The sequence below is a fragment of the Schistocerca cancellata genome, chromosome 3, assembly GCF_023864275.1.
Source record: "Schistocerca cancellata isolate TAMUIC-IGC-003103 chromosome 3, iqSchCanc2.1, whole genome shotgun sequence".
Taxonomy (NCBI): Eukaryota; Metazoa; Arthropoda; class Insecta; order Orthoptera; family Acrididae; genus Schistocerca; species Schistocerca cancellata.
Window position 1 is genome coordinate 131,815,829 of NC_064628.1, and position 19,133 is coordinate 131,834,961.

At 38.4% G+C, this 19,133-nt stretch overlaps 1 protein-coding gene across 1 annotated transcript in view; it reads left to right on the forward strand.

Annotated features, from left to right (window-relative positions):
* LOC126174749 (THO complex subunit 1) overlaps window positions 1-19,133 on the forward strand; it is a 109,580-nt gene that overhangs the window by 56,293 nt on the left and 34,154 nt on the right. The window contains exon 9 of the mRNA XM_049921068.1: window positions 8,335-8,573. Within this exon, the coding sequence (XP_049777025.1) occupies window positions 8,335-8,573 (239 nt within the window). The remainder of the gene's footprint in view (window positions 1-8,334; window positions 8,574-19,133) is intronic.

The following is a 19,133-nucleotide window of genomic DNA, read 5'->3' on the forward strand; positions in this document are numbered from 1 at the left end:
ATTTCCTTCTTTGCCAGCTCCATTTTTTTTCTTATTATTTTCATTGTCTAAAACTGACCACTTACATCATTTAAACTATATCGGGCTCCTCTTTCTGTATCATCACATTGAAACTGCCTTATCAGATTTTCTAATGTTGTCTGTTAGCAGGGTTCAATTGTTGGATTCTCTCTCATCCTGTCTCAATATTTATCCTATGACATAGATTATTGGGTAACTTCTGTAAGTTTTGGGGTAATTCTGTTTCTTCTGCATGTTTACTCTTTTTTTCTAGATGAAGGGTCCAGTTATTTAATAAACTCTCCTTCTTGCCGCCATTTTTGAATGCACATTATTCTGTTATAACATTCTATCAACAATTTTTTTTTTTTTTTTGCTTCACTTGGTGTTTCATTATTATGTGTTTCAATATGTGCTGACTAAATTTTTGGCAATGTGTGTGTGTGTGTGTGTGTGTGTGTGTGTGTGTGTGTGTGTGTGTGTGTGCGCACCCATGTGTGGTGAGAGAGAGAGAGTCATACTCAGATAAAATATAAAATACAGTAACCTTTATCTTTTAATTTTATTTACAATTCCAATGTAGCAAATAGCTATGTTGCTGTGTATAAGTTAATAATTTAAATACAATCACAAAATTTAATGGTATCACATACAGTTGTATGTATATATAACTTTACTTTGTATGACTGAATAATTTGCTGCAATGGAACTGTAAATAAAACTAAAAGATCAGTGTTACTGTATGTTGTCTGAGTATGATGAAATATGATAATCAATTGCAGAAGATAAACATTTCTATATCCTGTTCTTAGAAAGACTACAACTATGTCCATATATATATGAGCAAATCAGATACACAAAATATTGCACTGCATAAGGAAACTAGGGTAGCTGAAGACAAAAGCTGGATGGACAGGAAAGTAAGCAAACAGAAGAAAATCAAGCTTGCAATATGTCCAAAAAGGAAAGTTTGCAATTTTTGTGTACTGCCACTTTAGACTTATGGCAGTGAGACATGGACCTTTATTGAGTAAACAATTCAGAAATTGATAGTTATTCAGTGAACACTGGAACATCGCATGTTGGGAATTGGTAGGAGAGACAGGGAACAAACAAATTAATCAGGGAATGGGCTGGTGTAGTAGATGTAATTATGACTATAATCAGGTGCAGCTCACTGTTCAGGGATTTGAGGCAGAGCTGCCCCATAACAGATATTAACATGTATTTATCAGTAATGTAGTACAGGATTTAAATTGTCATGGCACATTTCAAATATTTCACACAGGAATGTTGGCAGTGAGTGTTTTTGGGAATGTTTATATTGATTGGTGTTTTTTGAATGTGTAGTAGCTGATCTTAAGATTGCAGCTTGAAATGCCAATTACCTCTATGCAGTAGAGGTGTGGGGGCTTGATTTCTACTGAGTGCAGCTTGTATGGGCCTTCTGAAGACTAGGCTAGCAGGGCCTATGGGTGTCCTACCAACTTCCCGACAATATTCAAGTTCCACTGCATACATCAAAAGGGCATGAACAGAGAGTCTGAAACTTCGACATTGAATCCATCCCTGTCTCTAGATATCTCTGCATGCTTTGTTGCAGTTTATCACTTAAACTATATCTTTTCGTAATACACAAGTTTATAAGCAAATCAACAAATACGGAATGGAAGTTTCATGAACACTTAAATCAACATGGTGACTGTTCAGTCTACTTCCATCAGGCAGTCACAATACAAAACCTGTGATGTCATGGAAACATCACTGTTTTGTCTTGCAAACTCATAAACACTGTGGATTGAACACACAAAACATTAAACATCTCAAGTTTAGAACTGAAAACTCAAAAAAACAGTAAGTATGCAGTGTAGCATTGTTAGCATCCTACTTAGACAATGAAAAATGTCATTTAGTATGATGCACTTCAAAGGAATTATGGGCAAAGTTTAAACTGATTATAATTTGTGCTCTAGAAAGTATATGTCGAGTATGTGAATTAAGGCCAGAAAAGAACCGTCGTGGTTTAACAGCAAAATTTGGAAAATGCTGAGAAACCAGAGATTTTTGTGCTCTCATATTAAAAAAGAATATGAAAAGGTTGATGGGCAAAATATAGTAGAAATTTGTGTGGCTGTTAAAAGGACAATGTGTGAAGTATGCAACAAGTTCCACCATACTGCCTTACTGAAGGACCTTGCTGACTACCCAAGAAAATTCTGGTCCTTTGTAAAATCAATAAGTGGGTCGAAGGCTTCTGTCCAGTCACTCATCATCCAGTCTGGTGTGGCAATAGAAAACAGCAAAACGATAGCTGATGTTTCAAATTTCACATTTACAAAATCATTCCTGTAAGAGGATCACATATATATACCATTGTTTGCCTGTTGCACAGACTGCCATATGAAGAACATTGAAAAAGGCATCCCTGGCACTGAGAAGCAATGCAAATGGGAATTCCAGTAGCATAGACAATATTCTATTCGTGAAGCACTATTGAGAAAATTTAAAGAAGAGGCATTTGTAGTTGGTTGCAGAACAATTCAACTGCTGTCAACATACGTTTCATGGAAGAAATGTGAAGACGGGATAGAGAAATTAGAGCTCATACAGAGGCATATAGCAGTCGTTTTTTCCTTGCTCCATTTGTGAATGGAATAGGAAAGGAAATGTCTAGTAGAGGTACATGTACCCTCCGCCATACACCATAGGGTGAGTTGCGGAGTATGTATGTAGATGTAGATACTCTGCATTAAAAATCTCTCCAAGATGCATCTTTTAGTTTGATTTGTTGTGACAGGGTGTTAGGAAATGTGACATCAGCAGATAAATATGCTACTTATAGATATTACCTTGGAGTTAGCTTTTTGTGTTGTTTAATAGTTGATTGTGAAATGGGAAGGAGATGCAACAGTATGTATACTTCTTGCTAGAATGTGATATTGTGTCAAAATTTTAACTACCAGTAATTGACTGGAAGGGAAAGAGATGAAGTGGCATAAAGTTAGTTATCACCAGACTTTGCACCATCATCCTCATTTAAATTCCAAACCTTCCCTTGTTGTTTCACTGAGCGGAGAGCATGTGGCACAGTTAATGGTGATCCGTCTGATGTGTGGAGATTCTTTCACAGTCATTTACACTTAATAGGTGTAATGAGGACACAGGTGTCATACTATGTGAAACAAGGTGCCATTGTGCACAAAGGAAGAAAACCTTTATAATTAGAAGGCTAAATTTACCCTCATAGTTTTCCATCTGAAAATTCCATATGACTTTTTATTAAGACTTTTAATTCTCCGAAAACAGTTCTTGCATTATTTGGCATATGTGTGTTTGCTTCTGCATGTGCTACTTCTAACATTACACTAATAGTCTCATTCAACTTCTTCACATTCTATTAGACAATATTTTAATACACAGTATTCCCAGAATCTCCATACTGCTACTTACAAGCCTGACATGATGTTTTTACACGACAGTCATAACGTGCCAATGCTTCTCATATAGTATCACAAATTTCTTCCATTACTTATTGTAAGTTATGCATAAAAAAAGTTGCAGACATTGTAAGTGACAATAACTGCAGCACATTTTACAGTTAATCACTGCTTAGGAAGCAATGACGGAATATAGTGTTATTGTACAATCCATGCCCAGAAACTAAGTTCTGACAGTGTTAATGGGTGTCAACACTGGAACGTATATGCAGAAGAAATTAGAAAGAATTAGTAGTTTTCATCTGGTACTCTCTCAATACTGTGAATGTAGTTATTTAGGACAAACTCACAAGAGAGAGAAAAGTTTTTACACACTGTGCCATCAATTGCAATGCATATTCTGTGAAAAGATTCTTTTTCAATCTGTAGCAGAGTCTGGCAGTACCCATTTGTATATAGTATGACGTGGAAGGAGTGAAAATCATGAGTGAGAGAGTAACCGGAAGATGATGTAGACTATTGAGTGAAATCTTGACTCACTGTGCTGTGTCGCATGATGACTGTTTATGTCAAAACTGAATAAAAGTGGTTGACATGCCCTTGAATTGAATACATTCTTCTAGTAGATATCCAACACAGTTGACAAATTGTCAGCCAGAAGCTCAGTTTTTTCAGAGTATGCACAAGAGGTGCACTTAAGCACCTGACATCTGAACGCAAAATAAAATTCCTCAGGGGCATTGACATTATATTGGTGATACCATAATGCAGTTGGCCATATTCTGTTGATAAATTGAGAATGCCACGTGTCAGTTGAGTGGTGAATGAACTCATACAGTGTTGTGAATCATCCCGGTGGAGCAAGGTTGAATAAAAAAAGGTTGCAAGAAAAATCAGGTGCACTACCTTTAAGAATTGAGACATTTCCCTCATCACTTTTATATAATTATAATACTGAAACACTGTGCTAAAAGCTTTGGTTGGCAACTGGAGACAGGCAATGTTGAAAGCACTGTGTTATTGGATAACAAGGCACAGTATTACACAGTTCAGTGGAGATAATATTGTTAGATGTAGTTTTAAGTTGTGAGTTCTTCAGTTCCCACACCTCACCTATATGGTCCTTTCTATCTTCAAGTAAGAAAGTTTGTAGATCAACAGTGTTCTAATAGCAGTGAACTACAGGTAATTGTAAATCTAAAGTCTGCCCTGTAGTTGCGGGGCTTAAATGGGTTTCTTTTATGTTTTCTGCCTCTGACAGTTTGTGCAAGCTTACTTTGGCCGCATTTATCGCAAATCTGTTGACCAACGCAAAGCACCAAGCGACTGGAAAAAAGCACAGGTGACTCCTGTGTATAAGAAGGGTATACTTAACATTGGTTTGCTGCAGAATTCTAGAGCATATTCTGAGTTTGAAAATCAGCATGGCTTTAGAAAGCATAACTCGTGTAAAACCCAGCTTGCTCTTTTCTCACATGATATACTGTGAACCAAGCATGAAGAGCAACAGGCAGATTCCATATTTCTAGATTTCTGAAAACCATTTGCCATGGTACTCCACTGTTGACTCTTAACGAAGATACATGCATATGGAGTAGGCTGCTGGATATTGACTAGCTCTCTGACTACATAAGTAATGGAACCCAGTATGTTGTCCTCGATGGCGAGTGTTCAACGGAGACAGGAGTAACATCAGAAGTGCCCCAGGGAAGTGTGATAGGACTGTTGCTATTTTCTATATGCGTAAATGATATGGCAGACAGGGTGGGCAGCAGTCTGCAGTTGTTCACTGATGGTGCTGTGGTGTACAGGAAGATGTTGAAGATAAGTGACTGTAGGCCGATACAAGGTGATGTAGACAAAATTTTTAGTTGGTGAGATGAATGGCAGCTAGCTCTTAATGTAGAAAAATGTAAGTTACTGTGGATGAGTAGGAAAAACAAACCCTTAATGTATGGATACAGCATTAGTAGTGTCCTGCTTGACACAGTCACATTGTTTAAATATTCTGGAGTGATCTGAAATGGAACGAGCATGTGAGAATTGTGTTAGGGAGGTGAGTGGTTGACTTTGGTTTATTGGGAGAATTTTAGAAAAGTGTAGTTCATCTGGAAAGGAGACTGCTTATAAGACACTATTACAACCTATTCCTGAGTAGTGCTTGAGTGTTTGGGATCCGCACCAGGTAGGATTGAAAGCAGACATCGAAGCAATTCAGAAGTGAGCCGCTAGATTTGTTACTGGCAGGTTCGATCAGCATGCAAGTGTTATGGATATGCTTTGGAAGCTCACTTGGAAATCCTTGGAGGGAAGAAGACATTAATTGTGAAGAACACTACTGAGAAAGTTTGGGGAACTGGTATTTGAAACTGACTTCAGAACGATCCTACTGCTGCCAATATACATTTCACATAGGGACCATGAAGATAAGATACGAGAAATTAGGTCTCATATATAGGCATACAGATAGCTGTTTTTCCCTCACTATACCTGCGAATGAAACAGAAAGGAAATGACTAGTTGTGGTGTAGGATACCCTCCGCCACGCACTGTGCAGCGGCTTGCGGAGTATGTATGTAGATGTAGATATAGATGTAGCTGTAGATTATTAAATCACTTGCCTCTAGCAAAAGGAAAAAAGAAATGTAACAGTATTATTATACAAGTGTTATGTGGATTTCTAATGAAAATATCATAGTTATTCAAGAAAGCACGAGTTTCTGTGACATTTCTAAGGAAACTAGATGAGATTTACTTATTATTGGCATTTTGGTTGCCGTGGTCGTCAGCCCAAAGACTGGATTGATGTAGCTCTCTTGTGTTAATCTATCCTTTGCACACCTCTTCATTTCTGCATAACCACTGCAATCTACATCCATTTGAACTTGCTTACTGTATTTGAATATTAGTCTTCCTTTACAGTTTTCAACCCCCTCATTTCCCTCCATTACCAAACTGACGATTCCTTGATGCTGCAGGGTATGTCCTACCAACCAATCTTCTCCTTTAGTTAAGTTGTGCCATGAACTTCTTTTCTTCCCTGTTTGATTCAGTACCTTCTCATTAGCTTTCAACCTATCCGTCTAATGTTCAGCATTTGTCTGTAACATACATTTCAAAAGCATCTATTCTTGTCTGAACTGTTTATCATCCACACTTCAGTTCCATGTAAGGGTTCCAACAGTCCCATCCCCACAGTCCAGTCGACAAGAAAATATTACAATGATGTAATCAAAGCTTTCACATTTAATTGTCACAGCTATATGACAGGTAAATGTACAACTGTATGTGATAGGAAGCAATATTGTAGAATTTCATCGTAAGGAATGGTTTTCATCTTAAGTATTGGTTGTTACTGTAACAAAAAATCATTTTAATATTCATCTTAATTTTTCAAAGAATCTGTGCCACAACTTATTGTTTTAAATTTTTGGAAACTGGCTAAAGAGAGTCACTTTTAAATAGACACTGATTTCAGTAATGAGATTTCATTGCTTTTCATAGTTTTAGAATTATATAAAAAAAATGGCATTCATGTTATGCATGATGTTCACAGTGACCAATTCAACAAATGAAACTCCACTTCATGAAAGCAAGTCCAAGATCAACTTATCATACTTGAATACTGATCAAAGAGTATGTTATATGAAAATCAAACAAAGATAGGACAACTCATTGGTGCTGAGCACCGGCGATATATTTTTAACTGCAAGCCTGAGTTAACATTTACAAAGAAAACAATATTCAGTACATAAACAAAATTTACAGTAATAGAATCATATATTTTTGAACATAAATTTGGAATCTAATTTTTGCAACTAAATAATGCAAAATGCTGAAATATCTGCCAGTTACTGATGAAAGAAACAACTGGCATTTTTAGGATAGTTGACATTCTTAGAAGTCAAAGATGAAAATGGATTTCAAAAATATGACAGAAAATATTGAAAAGAATGAAATTTCAACTGAAAGTTCCCAAACAATATACTGATCCCACAAGCTCCATTTTTGAACATCAGATTTGCAGTTTTTGAAAAAACATATTTGAAGAATGAATGGAATTGGAAATCTCATCAACTACTAGTGAATAGAGGTACTTATGATACAGCTTCATTATAGGTTGCACACCTGTATGTGACTTTTTCATAAATACTGTTGTTGCAGTTCCAAATCTGTATTTTATATCCTCTCTACTTTGGCCATCATAGTTATTTTGCTGCCCATGTAACAAAACTCATCTACTACAGGAGGTGGGCAAAAATATAGAAACACCAACACATTACCAAGCCGTATGATGTAGGAAAATGATTGGCATTCAAAACAGATTCCAGTTGCCTTGAAATGGTTAAATACGATTCCGTATGGTTTTCAAAGGAATCTTTCTTTGTGAAAAATAGTGGCTAATTCAGGTAATGATGATAGAGGTGAATAGTGATCATGCACCCGTCCCTCCAAAATAAACCACAAAGGTTCAATAATATTGTGATCTGGTGACTGTGGTGGCCAGGGGAAATGTGACAATTCATGGTTGTGTTCACAAAACCAGTGCTGGATGGTGAAAGCTATGTGAACATGGGCCATGTCATCTTGGAACACAGCATCACTGCTGGGGAAAAAGCATACCATGGGATGTTCTGTAAGTATATGCAGGATGTGATTATACATAACAAAATTCAGGAATAAAGTTGTTTGTTTTGAAGAAGGAACAACTATTTTCAGTAGGTAAAGAGATTTACAATTCTAGATTAAAACAAGCAAAAAGATATTTGAAATCCACACATGTTCAAATAAAAATATTTTGGCTGTTATTCTGGTTTATTTCAGTACATAGAATGCATTTTGTATCAGCCTATGCATCTACTTCTTGTGCTTGAGATGGTAAATGCATTTTTTGCAGAGGGAGGAGCACTGGAATTCGTGGAAGAATGAGGGCTGCCCTTCTTTCCAGAAACCCTCAGCAGCATCTGATGAAGCAGGTGGAAGTACTACTGGTTCAGATGGGTTAACAATAGCTACTGGCCCTGCAGTAGTGTCAGCTGATAGGAAGAAGCAGTCTACACCAAAGAAAAGGGTAAAGAAGAAACTTGGTGATACACTCCGTGATGCAACTAATCACAATAAATTTTTTATGGGCAAGTAAGTACTGGTGTTTATTCAGCATTAGATGCCAAATGGTTGTTGTTGTTGTTGTTGTTGCTGCTGCTGCTGCTGCTGCTGATGATGATGATGATGTTGGTGATGATATTATATTGATGTGTATTCTGCAAATGAAATAGTGTGGGGGAACAATGCAGCTCATGAGTGAAACCTGTTTTGAGTCAATAAATGACCATTTCTTCAAAAAGTTTAAAGTACAGCAGTATTATTGTTCAGTTCATTCCTTCAGAGATAAAGGCTTTAGAAAACACAGGAACAAAGTTTTCCACTGCTCGGTTGTATCTGAGTGTGCACCTTTAGAGTGAGCCGAAATCGGAAGGCACGAGGTCAGACCTATATGGATGATGCAGTACATTTCTAAATTTTGTATATTTGTGAGATGCTTTTGTAATCTATTGGAAACTCTAGCTTTTGGTCTCTAGCACATTGTAATAAACCAATATTTTGTTTATTGTAATGATATTTATTGTTGCGCTCTTGCAGCTTTTCTCAGTGTATGTGCAAATGTGTGGTTTTTGATTCTCCATAAGTTGCTTTGAGTCACATCTTACACACCGTCTCAAGTTTTAGCCTGTCATGGAATATGAAATGTCATGCATAGCTAGTGTTCACTGTGGTACTAATTTCATCCAAAGTGATGAGTAACTGCTCTTAAGATAGGCGTTTGGTGTGTTTCACTGCTATTGACATCCCTGATATTGTAATTCCTGTTCAAGGAACTTTGACATTTTTGCTTGTCTCCTTGAATGAATTGTAACTTGTTTTGATTTGTGAGAAATATATATTTCCTGTGAACCTCTATAGTTTCCATTACCTCCTTGTGTTAAGAAGAGGCGCCATAGTCTGATTTTAGCACTGCTGTTGGAAGTACTGATAAATTGAAAAGATTTATGCTGTTAGTTTGCAGCTTGTTGAAATAATTATTAAATAAAAGGAAAATGAGAACCAAAATTTAAATTTCTCTCCTTGAATATCATTGGGGTACTCTTAAGAGTTTGGGACATCTCCATGCAGTTTCTCACCTTCACACAGCATTTGTAGGATTCCTGAATAGTAAATTCAGTTAATGATTTATCCAAATGTAAAAATTTGTAATGAGTGACAATCACTTTGCTGTTGAAAAGTATTAGGAACACTGTTTGTTTTTGATTTGTGCTCATTTAACATCACTGAGTCTCGGCTAACTTGTATTATGCAGTTTTGAAGCTTTGTTTTAGAATAGCATTGATACATATGTTCCAGACTGAATCTTTCACTCAGCAGTGTAGTGCACACAGTTTTTAAACTTCCTGACAGATTAAAACCCAGTGTCCGACCAGAACTTGAATATCCTTTGGTACAAAGTGAAAAATTCATTCTGGAAACAAATCTGAGGCTAAGCCTAGGCCATTTCTTCACAATATCTTTTCTTCTAGGAGTGCTAATCCAGCAAGTTATGTAAGAGAAGTTCTGTTAAGTCTGGAAAGTATTAGAGAGTAGAGGCAGAATGAAAGCTGTTAGATTAGGTCATGAGTTATGCCAGGTAGCTCAGTTGGTAAGAGCACTGCCCAAAAAAGACAGGATAGTGGGCGCAAGTCTCCCAGTCACAGAGTTTCAAGATACTTAAGTTATTTCTTTACTAGTGGCATCATCACCTAATTTTCTCATCTCTAACTTTGTCAAAAGATAAATATTCAACAATTTTATCATCTCATAAACAAGCAGATGGCAGCAAGATAGAAAACTGGCAGCAAACCTCACAGTTAATGATGGACACACTCTTTCTAGATGACATGACAAACAACAAATTTTGTAAAGGCAGAGAGCAACAGAACAAAAATAGAGAAGTATACAATGGAGACTGGATCATTTTCCCATCTTCAGAAGGGGAGGTAAGGAAAAAAGTCCTGAAACTGGAAAGGACCAGATCACCTAGTCCTGACAGCATCTCTGCTGAAGCTCTGCATGCCCTTCATATGCACAACTCTATGATGCATATTTATTGCAGAACAAATACTAGATATGTGGAAGAACATAATTTCATTGTCTTGAAAAATATCATATACAAGTATTACTAGCTCAGAAAACATGTAGACCAGTATGCATCTTATGCAATGTACTAGATAAGCTGATATGAAGTAAGTCTACAGGAGAGAAGACTTCTTTATGAAATGAACTCCCAACAATATGGATTCAGAAGTGGAAGTCAACAGAAGAAGTGATAAGACTTGCAAAAACTAATCAGCATAAATACGGTGTAGCAACAGTGGTAGGCATTGCTAGGACTTTTGATTGTTGGTCACAACTTTTTGACTGCCTGAGGGACTTGGACTGCCAAGAGCATTATACAATTATTTTAAGAACTGTTGGCTAAACAGAGAAGCAACCCTGGCGTGCCCAGGAGAGAGCCTTACAAAAACAATTTGTAAAGCTGCCTACAGGGATTTATAAGTGTAATATTCTAGGCTCTGATACTATGCCCACAATTAGGGAAGCTGCAGCACAAGGAAGGGGTTTTAGGAATATCGGTGTATGCTGACAACATTATTATCTTTGGGAAGGGGAGCTCCAGAAGTAATCTGGAAGAAAGATGTAACACGGTCTTTCAAGAATTACATCAGTAGCGCCATGGAGTTAAATTGTTTATTGCATCTGAAAAGACCACATACATGTTATTAAAAGGAAACCTGTGGTGATTAGAACATCATCAATGCATCAACGTAACTGTGAAATAAGTGTAACACAATTAGGCCATATGTTAAAACAATGACAATGTCTGTTCCATACATACCTGATTATTCCGAAAGAACTGTGAATTATGTGATTATGTTTTTACTTGGGAAGACTTTGGAAACAGGTTGGAGACTTTGGGTCAAGTTGCTGGAAAACCATTATGGAGTATAATTAGCAATCTTCGAAAGGGAGGTAAGAAGGAAATGACAAGTATTTTGGACAGGTCAGGAAAACTGCTGGTGAATCCTGTGGATTCCTTGGGCAGATGGAGGGAATATTTTGAAGAGTTGCTCAATGTAGGTGAATATACGATCAGTAATGTTTCAGATTTCGATGTACAATGGGATAGGAATGATGATGGAAATAGGATCACATTTGAGGAAGTGGAGAAAATGGTCAATAGATTGCAGTGCAATAAAGCAGCTGGGGTGGATGAAATTAAGTCGGAACTCATCAAATACAGTGGAATGTCAGGTCTTAAATGGCTACACAGGATAATTGAAATGGCCTGGGAGTTGGGACAGGTTCCATCAGACTGGACAAAAGCAGTAATCACACCAATCTTTAAACATGGAAACAGAAAAGATTGTAATAACTACAGAGGTATCTCTTTAATCAGCGTTGTGGGTAAAATCTTCTCAGGTATTGTTGAAAGGAAAGTGCGAGTATTAGTTGAGGACCAATTGGATGAAAATCAGTGTGGGTTTAGGCCTCTTAGAGGTTGTCAGGACCAGATCTTTAGCTTACGGCAAATAATGGAGAAGTATTATGAGTGGAACAGGGAAATGTATCTATGCTTTATAGATCTAGAAAAGGCATATGACCGGGTTCCTAGGAGGAAGTTATTGTCTGTTCTACGAGATTATGGAATAGGAGGCAAACTTTTGCAAGCAATTAAAGGTCTTTACATGCATAGACAGGCAGCAGTTAGAGTTGACAGTATTTCAGTTCATGGTTCGGAGTAGTTTCAGGGGTAAGACAAGGCTGCAACCTGTCTCCCTTGTTGTTCATATTATTTATGGATCATATATTGAAAACAATAGACTGGCTGGGTGAGATTAAGATATGTGAACACAAAATAAGCAGTCTTGCATATGCGGATGACTTATTTGTGATGGCAGATTCGACTGAAAGTTTGCAAAGTAATATTTCAGAGCTAGATCAGAAATGTAAGAACTATGGTATGAAGATTAGCATCTCCAAAACGAAAGTAATGTCAGTGGGAAAGAGATATAAACGGATTGAGTGCCAAATAGGAGGGACAAAGTTAGAACAGGTGGACGGTTTCAAGTACTTAGGATGCGTATTCTCACAGGATGGCAACATAGTGAAAGAACTGGAAGTGAGGTGTAGTAAAGCTAATGCAGTGAGTGCTCAGCTACGATCTACTCTCTTCTGCAAGAAGGAAGTCAGTACCAAGACTAAGTTATCTGTGCACCGTTCAATCTTTCGACCAACTTTGTTGTATGGGAGCGAAAGCTGGGTGGATTCAGGTTACCTTATCAACAAGGTTGAGGTTACGGATATGAAAGTAGCTAGGATGATTGCAGGTACTAGTAGATGGGAACAATGGCAGGAGGGTGACCACAATGAGGAAATCAAAGAAAAACTGGGAATGAACTCTATAAATGTAGCAGTCAGGGCGAACAGGATTAGATGGTGGGGTCATGTTACACGCATCGGAGAAGCAAGGTTACCCAAGAGACTCATGGGTTCAGCAGTAGAGGGTAGGAGGAGTCGGGGCAGACCAAGGAGAAGGTACCTGGATTCGGTGAAGAATGATTTTGAAGTAATAGGCTTAACATCAGAAGAGGCACCAATATTAGCACTGAATAGGGGATCATGGAGGAATTTTATAAGGGGGACTATGCTCCAGACGGAACGCTGAAAGGCATAATCAGTCTTAAATGATGATGATGATGATGATGATGATGATGATGTTTTTACTGCTCATAGATATTCAACAGTAAACTATGTAGCAGTATGTGGATGTTCACCTGAAAACTATTAATGAGGCTTATCGAAAGTCAAACAGTAGTGCACTGGCCATATATAATGTGTGTTTGGGGGGTTGTGGAAAGTGAAAGTAAACAACTGTGAAATGCAAATGTGCACCTGTCGGCTACATCATTTACAGTAGACAGTACTGCACTTCCACCCCATATTTTTTTCAGCCAGTACATCGACACCGAAGACAACAGACGAAGAAACAAAGAAAGTGAACTGTCACAACTCAATGTCAAGGAGATACTGCATTGTGAGACAGCATGACAGATCCTAGATATTATTGCTGACACAATTTCAAGAAAGGCTTGGGTAGTGTCTCATCTTATGGATCAGTGCCTGTCCACTGCTGTACGAAGGCTGCAATGAAAGATTGAGGAGCAACATAGCAAAGACAGTTGTGGCAAACAAACAGCCGACAGCACATACATAGATATCATAACAACGACACCAGAGTGGAAGTGCGGCAGTGGGCCATGATTTGACAGCAAATGAAGTAGAACCGTGGTAATGTAGGCTGTCATGTGACTTCACTCCTTAATGGCAGCAATGATGCTCTCTCAGAAAAGGGAAGCTGTTCCTTGCAACCAGGGAACTGGGAGACAACAACAGAGATAGATTGCACCACAGGCCTTTGCAGTGCCCAAGGAAACAGCAGGGTCAGCCTGTAGCCCAGGGGGTAATGGAGTGCCATGTGGAATGTGGCAGACAAAAACTGATGTTATTACTGATTATAATCTGTTTCTTTCAGTTACATTGTATCTCAGTGGCAGATAGAACGGAAAAAAATTGTAGGGCAAAAACAATGGTAGACATGGTTAGTTATGGTAGTAGATGTATTTTCTAACCAAATGGGGTAGGAGGGGGTGTGGGGGATGCTCATTGCATTCATAGTTTTATCGATGCCCTTCAGGCCTTTCTAAAGGCAAGCGCATAAGGGAGCTCAGCATTCATTTATTGGGTACAAGCTTTGCGAACTCAGTTTTCTAAGGTGGGGCCAGTGAGTGCTACCAGTCCTCTGTAATCGTAAGCTCTGTGCATGTTTCAATGGTCACTGTGCAGCTGTGTGGTAGAAAGCTGTGTATCACTGAAAACAGGGATCTAGGCTTTGGGTTAGCTATCTAGTAGGGGTATCTCCAACCAGCACCCGCAGACACGCCCAGACAATGCAGAACATTTTGCAGTGACTCCTTCCACTGCCAATCATGATGTAGTGTCCACTTCTTTTATGCCCCCATGGAGAGGGGTGTGTTGGACTTCAGGGCCAACATTTCTCAGTCCTACAACTAACCTTCCTCCCTGTGGGAGCGCTGGATTTGGCACTGTCTGAGGCTTGTAATATTGCGCCCTGTCATGACCAAGTCCGATACAGCACACTGCAAAACTTGCAGATAGCATCAAAGGAAGTCTGCTTGAACTGTTTTAATTCAGTATGGCAGACAGGACAATTTCCCAACTTTCGGAGGGAGGCAATTTTAATCCCTATCTCTGCAAACTAGAAAAGTTCCAAACATGTTCCATGAGTTACTGGAGTGTTGCCTTAATGAGCTTCTAGGAAAGACTTTGGAAGGAATGGTCAGATGTCATCTGGTCTGGATATTAGAGACCGGACAGTTACTTAGCCACTCTCAGTGTGGATTCAAATGTTGATCCACTGCTGGCAACCTGACCCTGGTAGAGGTGGCTATCCAGCAAGCTTTTCTGTGTGAACATTGTTGTATAGGAATCTTCTTTGGCATCGGTAAGGCATAAAATGCTACTTAGAGTCACAGTGTTCTGAGACAGCTCCACCAATGGAGCTTTCATGACTACTTCCCCATATTTATTCAGTCCTTCTTATCAAAATGCTTTCTTCGGTACTGACTTGGTGACATGTTGTCAGATAGTCTTGAGCAGGAGAATGTTGTTCCTCATGAAAGTGTTTTAAATGTCATTGTCTCATTCATAGCCATTAACAGTGTAATGTCTATGATGAGGAACCCCTATTTGTGGAACTTGTCAGTTACAACTTTCAGTGAAGGGGTTGGAGGAGTGAGCTACAAAGACAGATTTTCATTTTTATGTAGATATTTCATTTTAATTAGTCTTGTTGTATCTTTAATTTATTGGACTTGTTTATGAAGGGCACCAGTGTACATTTTAAAGACTCGGTGAGATTCCTGAGCCTCACTTTATATTCAAAAATTTTGTGGTTACCACACCTAAGGAACATTAAGACAAGGATCCAGAAAGCACTCATTTCAAACTGCCTTCCTACAGGTCTTGGGGAGTAAACAGGGTGTGTTTGCTCAAGTTTTATAGAGCTTTCATGTGATTGCAAGTGGACTATGGGTGCATTGTGTATGGATCAGTAAGACCCCCTTACCGTAAGATCATTGATGGCATCCACCTTAAGAGGGTCAGGCTAGCCATGGGGGCCTTTAGGACCAGCCCCATTGCCAGTCTGTGCTGAAGCTGGGAAACCGCCTGTAACAATCAAGCATGTAAGTTCGTTGCTGCTCCCAATTCACCAGCATACTGTCGCTCATCCAGTTATGAAACACCTGTCCTCCCATCTTCTACGAGCATCAAGTCCGATTGGAACCCACGCGAAGCATGTTCTGGGGTCACTTAGTGTGAAGCAAGTACAAACCTACATCCAGGGCTTTAATCAACTGTCATCCAGGTTACTGCAGAGTAATTTTAGATTTTATGAAGTACTGGAGAGACTGCACTCCTGACTCTGCTCTATTTTTTAATACACTATTGTGTGATATTCTGAACGAGCATCACAACTGAATGGCTGTATTCGTGGATGAGTCTAAACAGGACTCCATTTGTTGCTCTGTTGTTTTTCCTGATTGTGTCCTCGATATCTGCTGCTTTCAAGACTACACTTTCCTCGATGTGAGATTATACGCAATCTTGCAGACACTTGAACAGATGAAATGTGTTGTGGCTGTTAAATTCCTCATGTGATCTGACTCCCTGAGTGCCCTTCTCTCTCTACAATAGTTGAACCTAGCAGATAATCTAGCCCAGAGTATCCAGGATGCCCTTTCCACCTACTAAGGCTGGGAAAGGAGCTGACTTTCTGTTTGATTCCAGGGCACATGGGTATTACAGAAAATGGAATGATGGCTGCAGCAGCCAAGGATGTGTGTTGCAGTCCACAGATAGTTCAGTGTGCCACCCCTCAATATGCTATCACTTCACTATTGAGGTGCAGAGTCACGTGTCAATGTGAAGGAGAGTGACTGGAAGTGACAGTTAATAAGCTGTGTCCAGTAAAATCAACGTCTTGGCTATGGCATAGCTCCTTCCAGCCACACAGGCAGGATGAGGTCCTCCTCACTTGCCTTCACATTGGACACACCCCTATGGTGCATAGCTTCTTGCTTCGGTGAGAGGACTCTCCAATATGAGGTGCTGGTGGCATACTGATCATGGTGCACCACATTTTTGTAAACTGTGTGTGTGTTTTTTTTTTCCCCCCAGACCAGAGGGCAGCAACTCTTGTGCCTACAGACTTGCCCTCTATTTTAACAGACAGTCAAATGAATGCTGTACGATTTTTAAATGTGTGAACTGTCCAACACATCCCTTAAAATTTTAGGATGATGTTTTTAATATGTTATCAGGTTGGTCGGTTCATCTGTGTTTTTTGTAAGTGATCAGTCAGTCACATTTTGCTTTGCAATTATTTTAGCTCTCCTCTTACATTACTTGCGTTTCAGTAACCAGTTTTAGAACACCTGTCTGTTTTTACATCATCTTAAAGGATGTGAGCTGTGTGATTGTGTGGATGTCAGTAAGTGAGTTGAGAGATAATTCAATGATTTGTTAAGACATGGTCTTTCATGTTTTATGCCATTTTAACTAAATTTGTTCCTACTGATGTTTTAAGGGTGCTGATGACCTTGCCATTGATTGCCCATTTTTTAAAAACCACAAACACACACATTCTAACCAAGTTCTGGCAAACACTAACACAGCTTTGCATTATTTTCATACTTAGTATTTACAGAAATATCTTTTGCATACACATTTCTCATTGAAGATTTCCCTAATATTTTGTATTGATATTTCTCCAATTTTATGATTTTGCACTTGGTCAAAGCTATTGTTGAGTTCACTAATTTAAGTAACATTTCTTTCCTTTTGCTGTTTCACGTGGTGTGTAATTCTTCAATGGTAGTGCAAAATGACATGATGCAGTAGTTAAAATACTGGACTGATGTTCAAAAGAAATAGGATCCATATCATCATTCAGCCATACTGAGTTAGGCTTTCCATAGTTTCTGCAAATCACCTGTGGCAACTGTCTAGATGGTTTCAATAAAGAGGCCAGAGCTGATTTCCTCCTTGTACAAATAAACTGATGCTCCATATCTAGTGATCTTATGACAACAAATTATTGATCTGTAACCTTCTTTTATTCACTAGTGTCCTTTGTTTCCTCATTTTCTTTCACAAGAGGTGGTCTCCATGGGTGGGATCAACTTTTTAAAACCACCTATACTGTGGTGTAGGTTAGGGTTCTGGGTATCACAATGATCAAAGTGGTCCCTCGTTTGCAAGTAATTGGAAAAAAAGAAAAAAAGTTGTTTGATTCTTAAGAGCATTAAAATCAATAATGTTGTCCACTGTCAAGATGCATTTCTGACATTATTATGGGTGTCACTTAATAATAATAATTTCTTGTGACTCTCTGGCTTGTTGCATGTCTTTCAGTTGGACACCACTTTGGCAACTTGTGTGTCCCTAATCTACCCTAGTTGTCCAATAGGGGAAAAGGGACATATGGTTTAATGTGTAGTCCGAATCCTGTGTCATATCTGGCACCTTCTCATATCATTGAGAGTTAAAGGGTGGGTGAAAACACAGACTGAAAAATCCAAAGTCTGCCTGCGATTTGACCCTGTGACCTCTTGGTATCCAGTCAAGCCCAACAGGTTGTCGATTCAGATCCTTTGAGATGCCGAAATTTTTATTTAAAAATCTTTATCAGAATAACTTTAATCATTATTTTTCTTCAGTTACTTGTACTTTTTAATTTTTAATCCTTTTATCACATCATTTTAATTATCAAATTAACTTTGTTATTTACTCTTATTTTTTTCTTCCTATCATTCTTTTTCCATTTGGAATCTTTATGAATGTGATTTTAATTATTTTTATTTATCTATCATAATATTTAAATGCTAAAAATGCCAGTGTGTTGGTTAAAAGAACAAAAGTCAAAACATAACAATGGAAAATCTGATATAAATAGGATGGTTGCTATTCACCATATGGCAGACATGCTGAGACGGAGATAGGCACAACAAAAAGACGGTCACACTATAAACTTTCAGCCAACAACGCCTTTGTTAAAAAATACACACACACATACACACACACACACACAAAACTCTCTCACACACATGTGACCACAGTCTCTGGCAACTGAAGCCAGACTTGGTCTGAAACTTTACTAATTGCCTTCTCTGAAAACTACAGATAGTTAGGAACCCCACTCATTATGGAAATATGTTGGATCTAACAGCAACAAACAGACCTGACTTCTGTGAGGATATCCACATTGAATCTGGTTTCAGTGACAATGCCATGGTTGTGGCAAAATTGATTACCAAAGTACAAAGGTTAACTAAAACAAGCAGAAAGATGAATATGTTCACTAAACTAGATAAAAAATTGGCTGTGTCATATCTCAGTGGAGAACTTGAAACTTTCAGCACAGGTCAGGAGCATGTAGAGGAACTCTGGATCAAGTTTAAAAGAATAATTGACCATGCACTGGGTAAATATGTACCCCAGTGGAACAGTTCATAATGGAAGGGT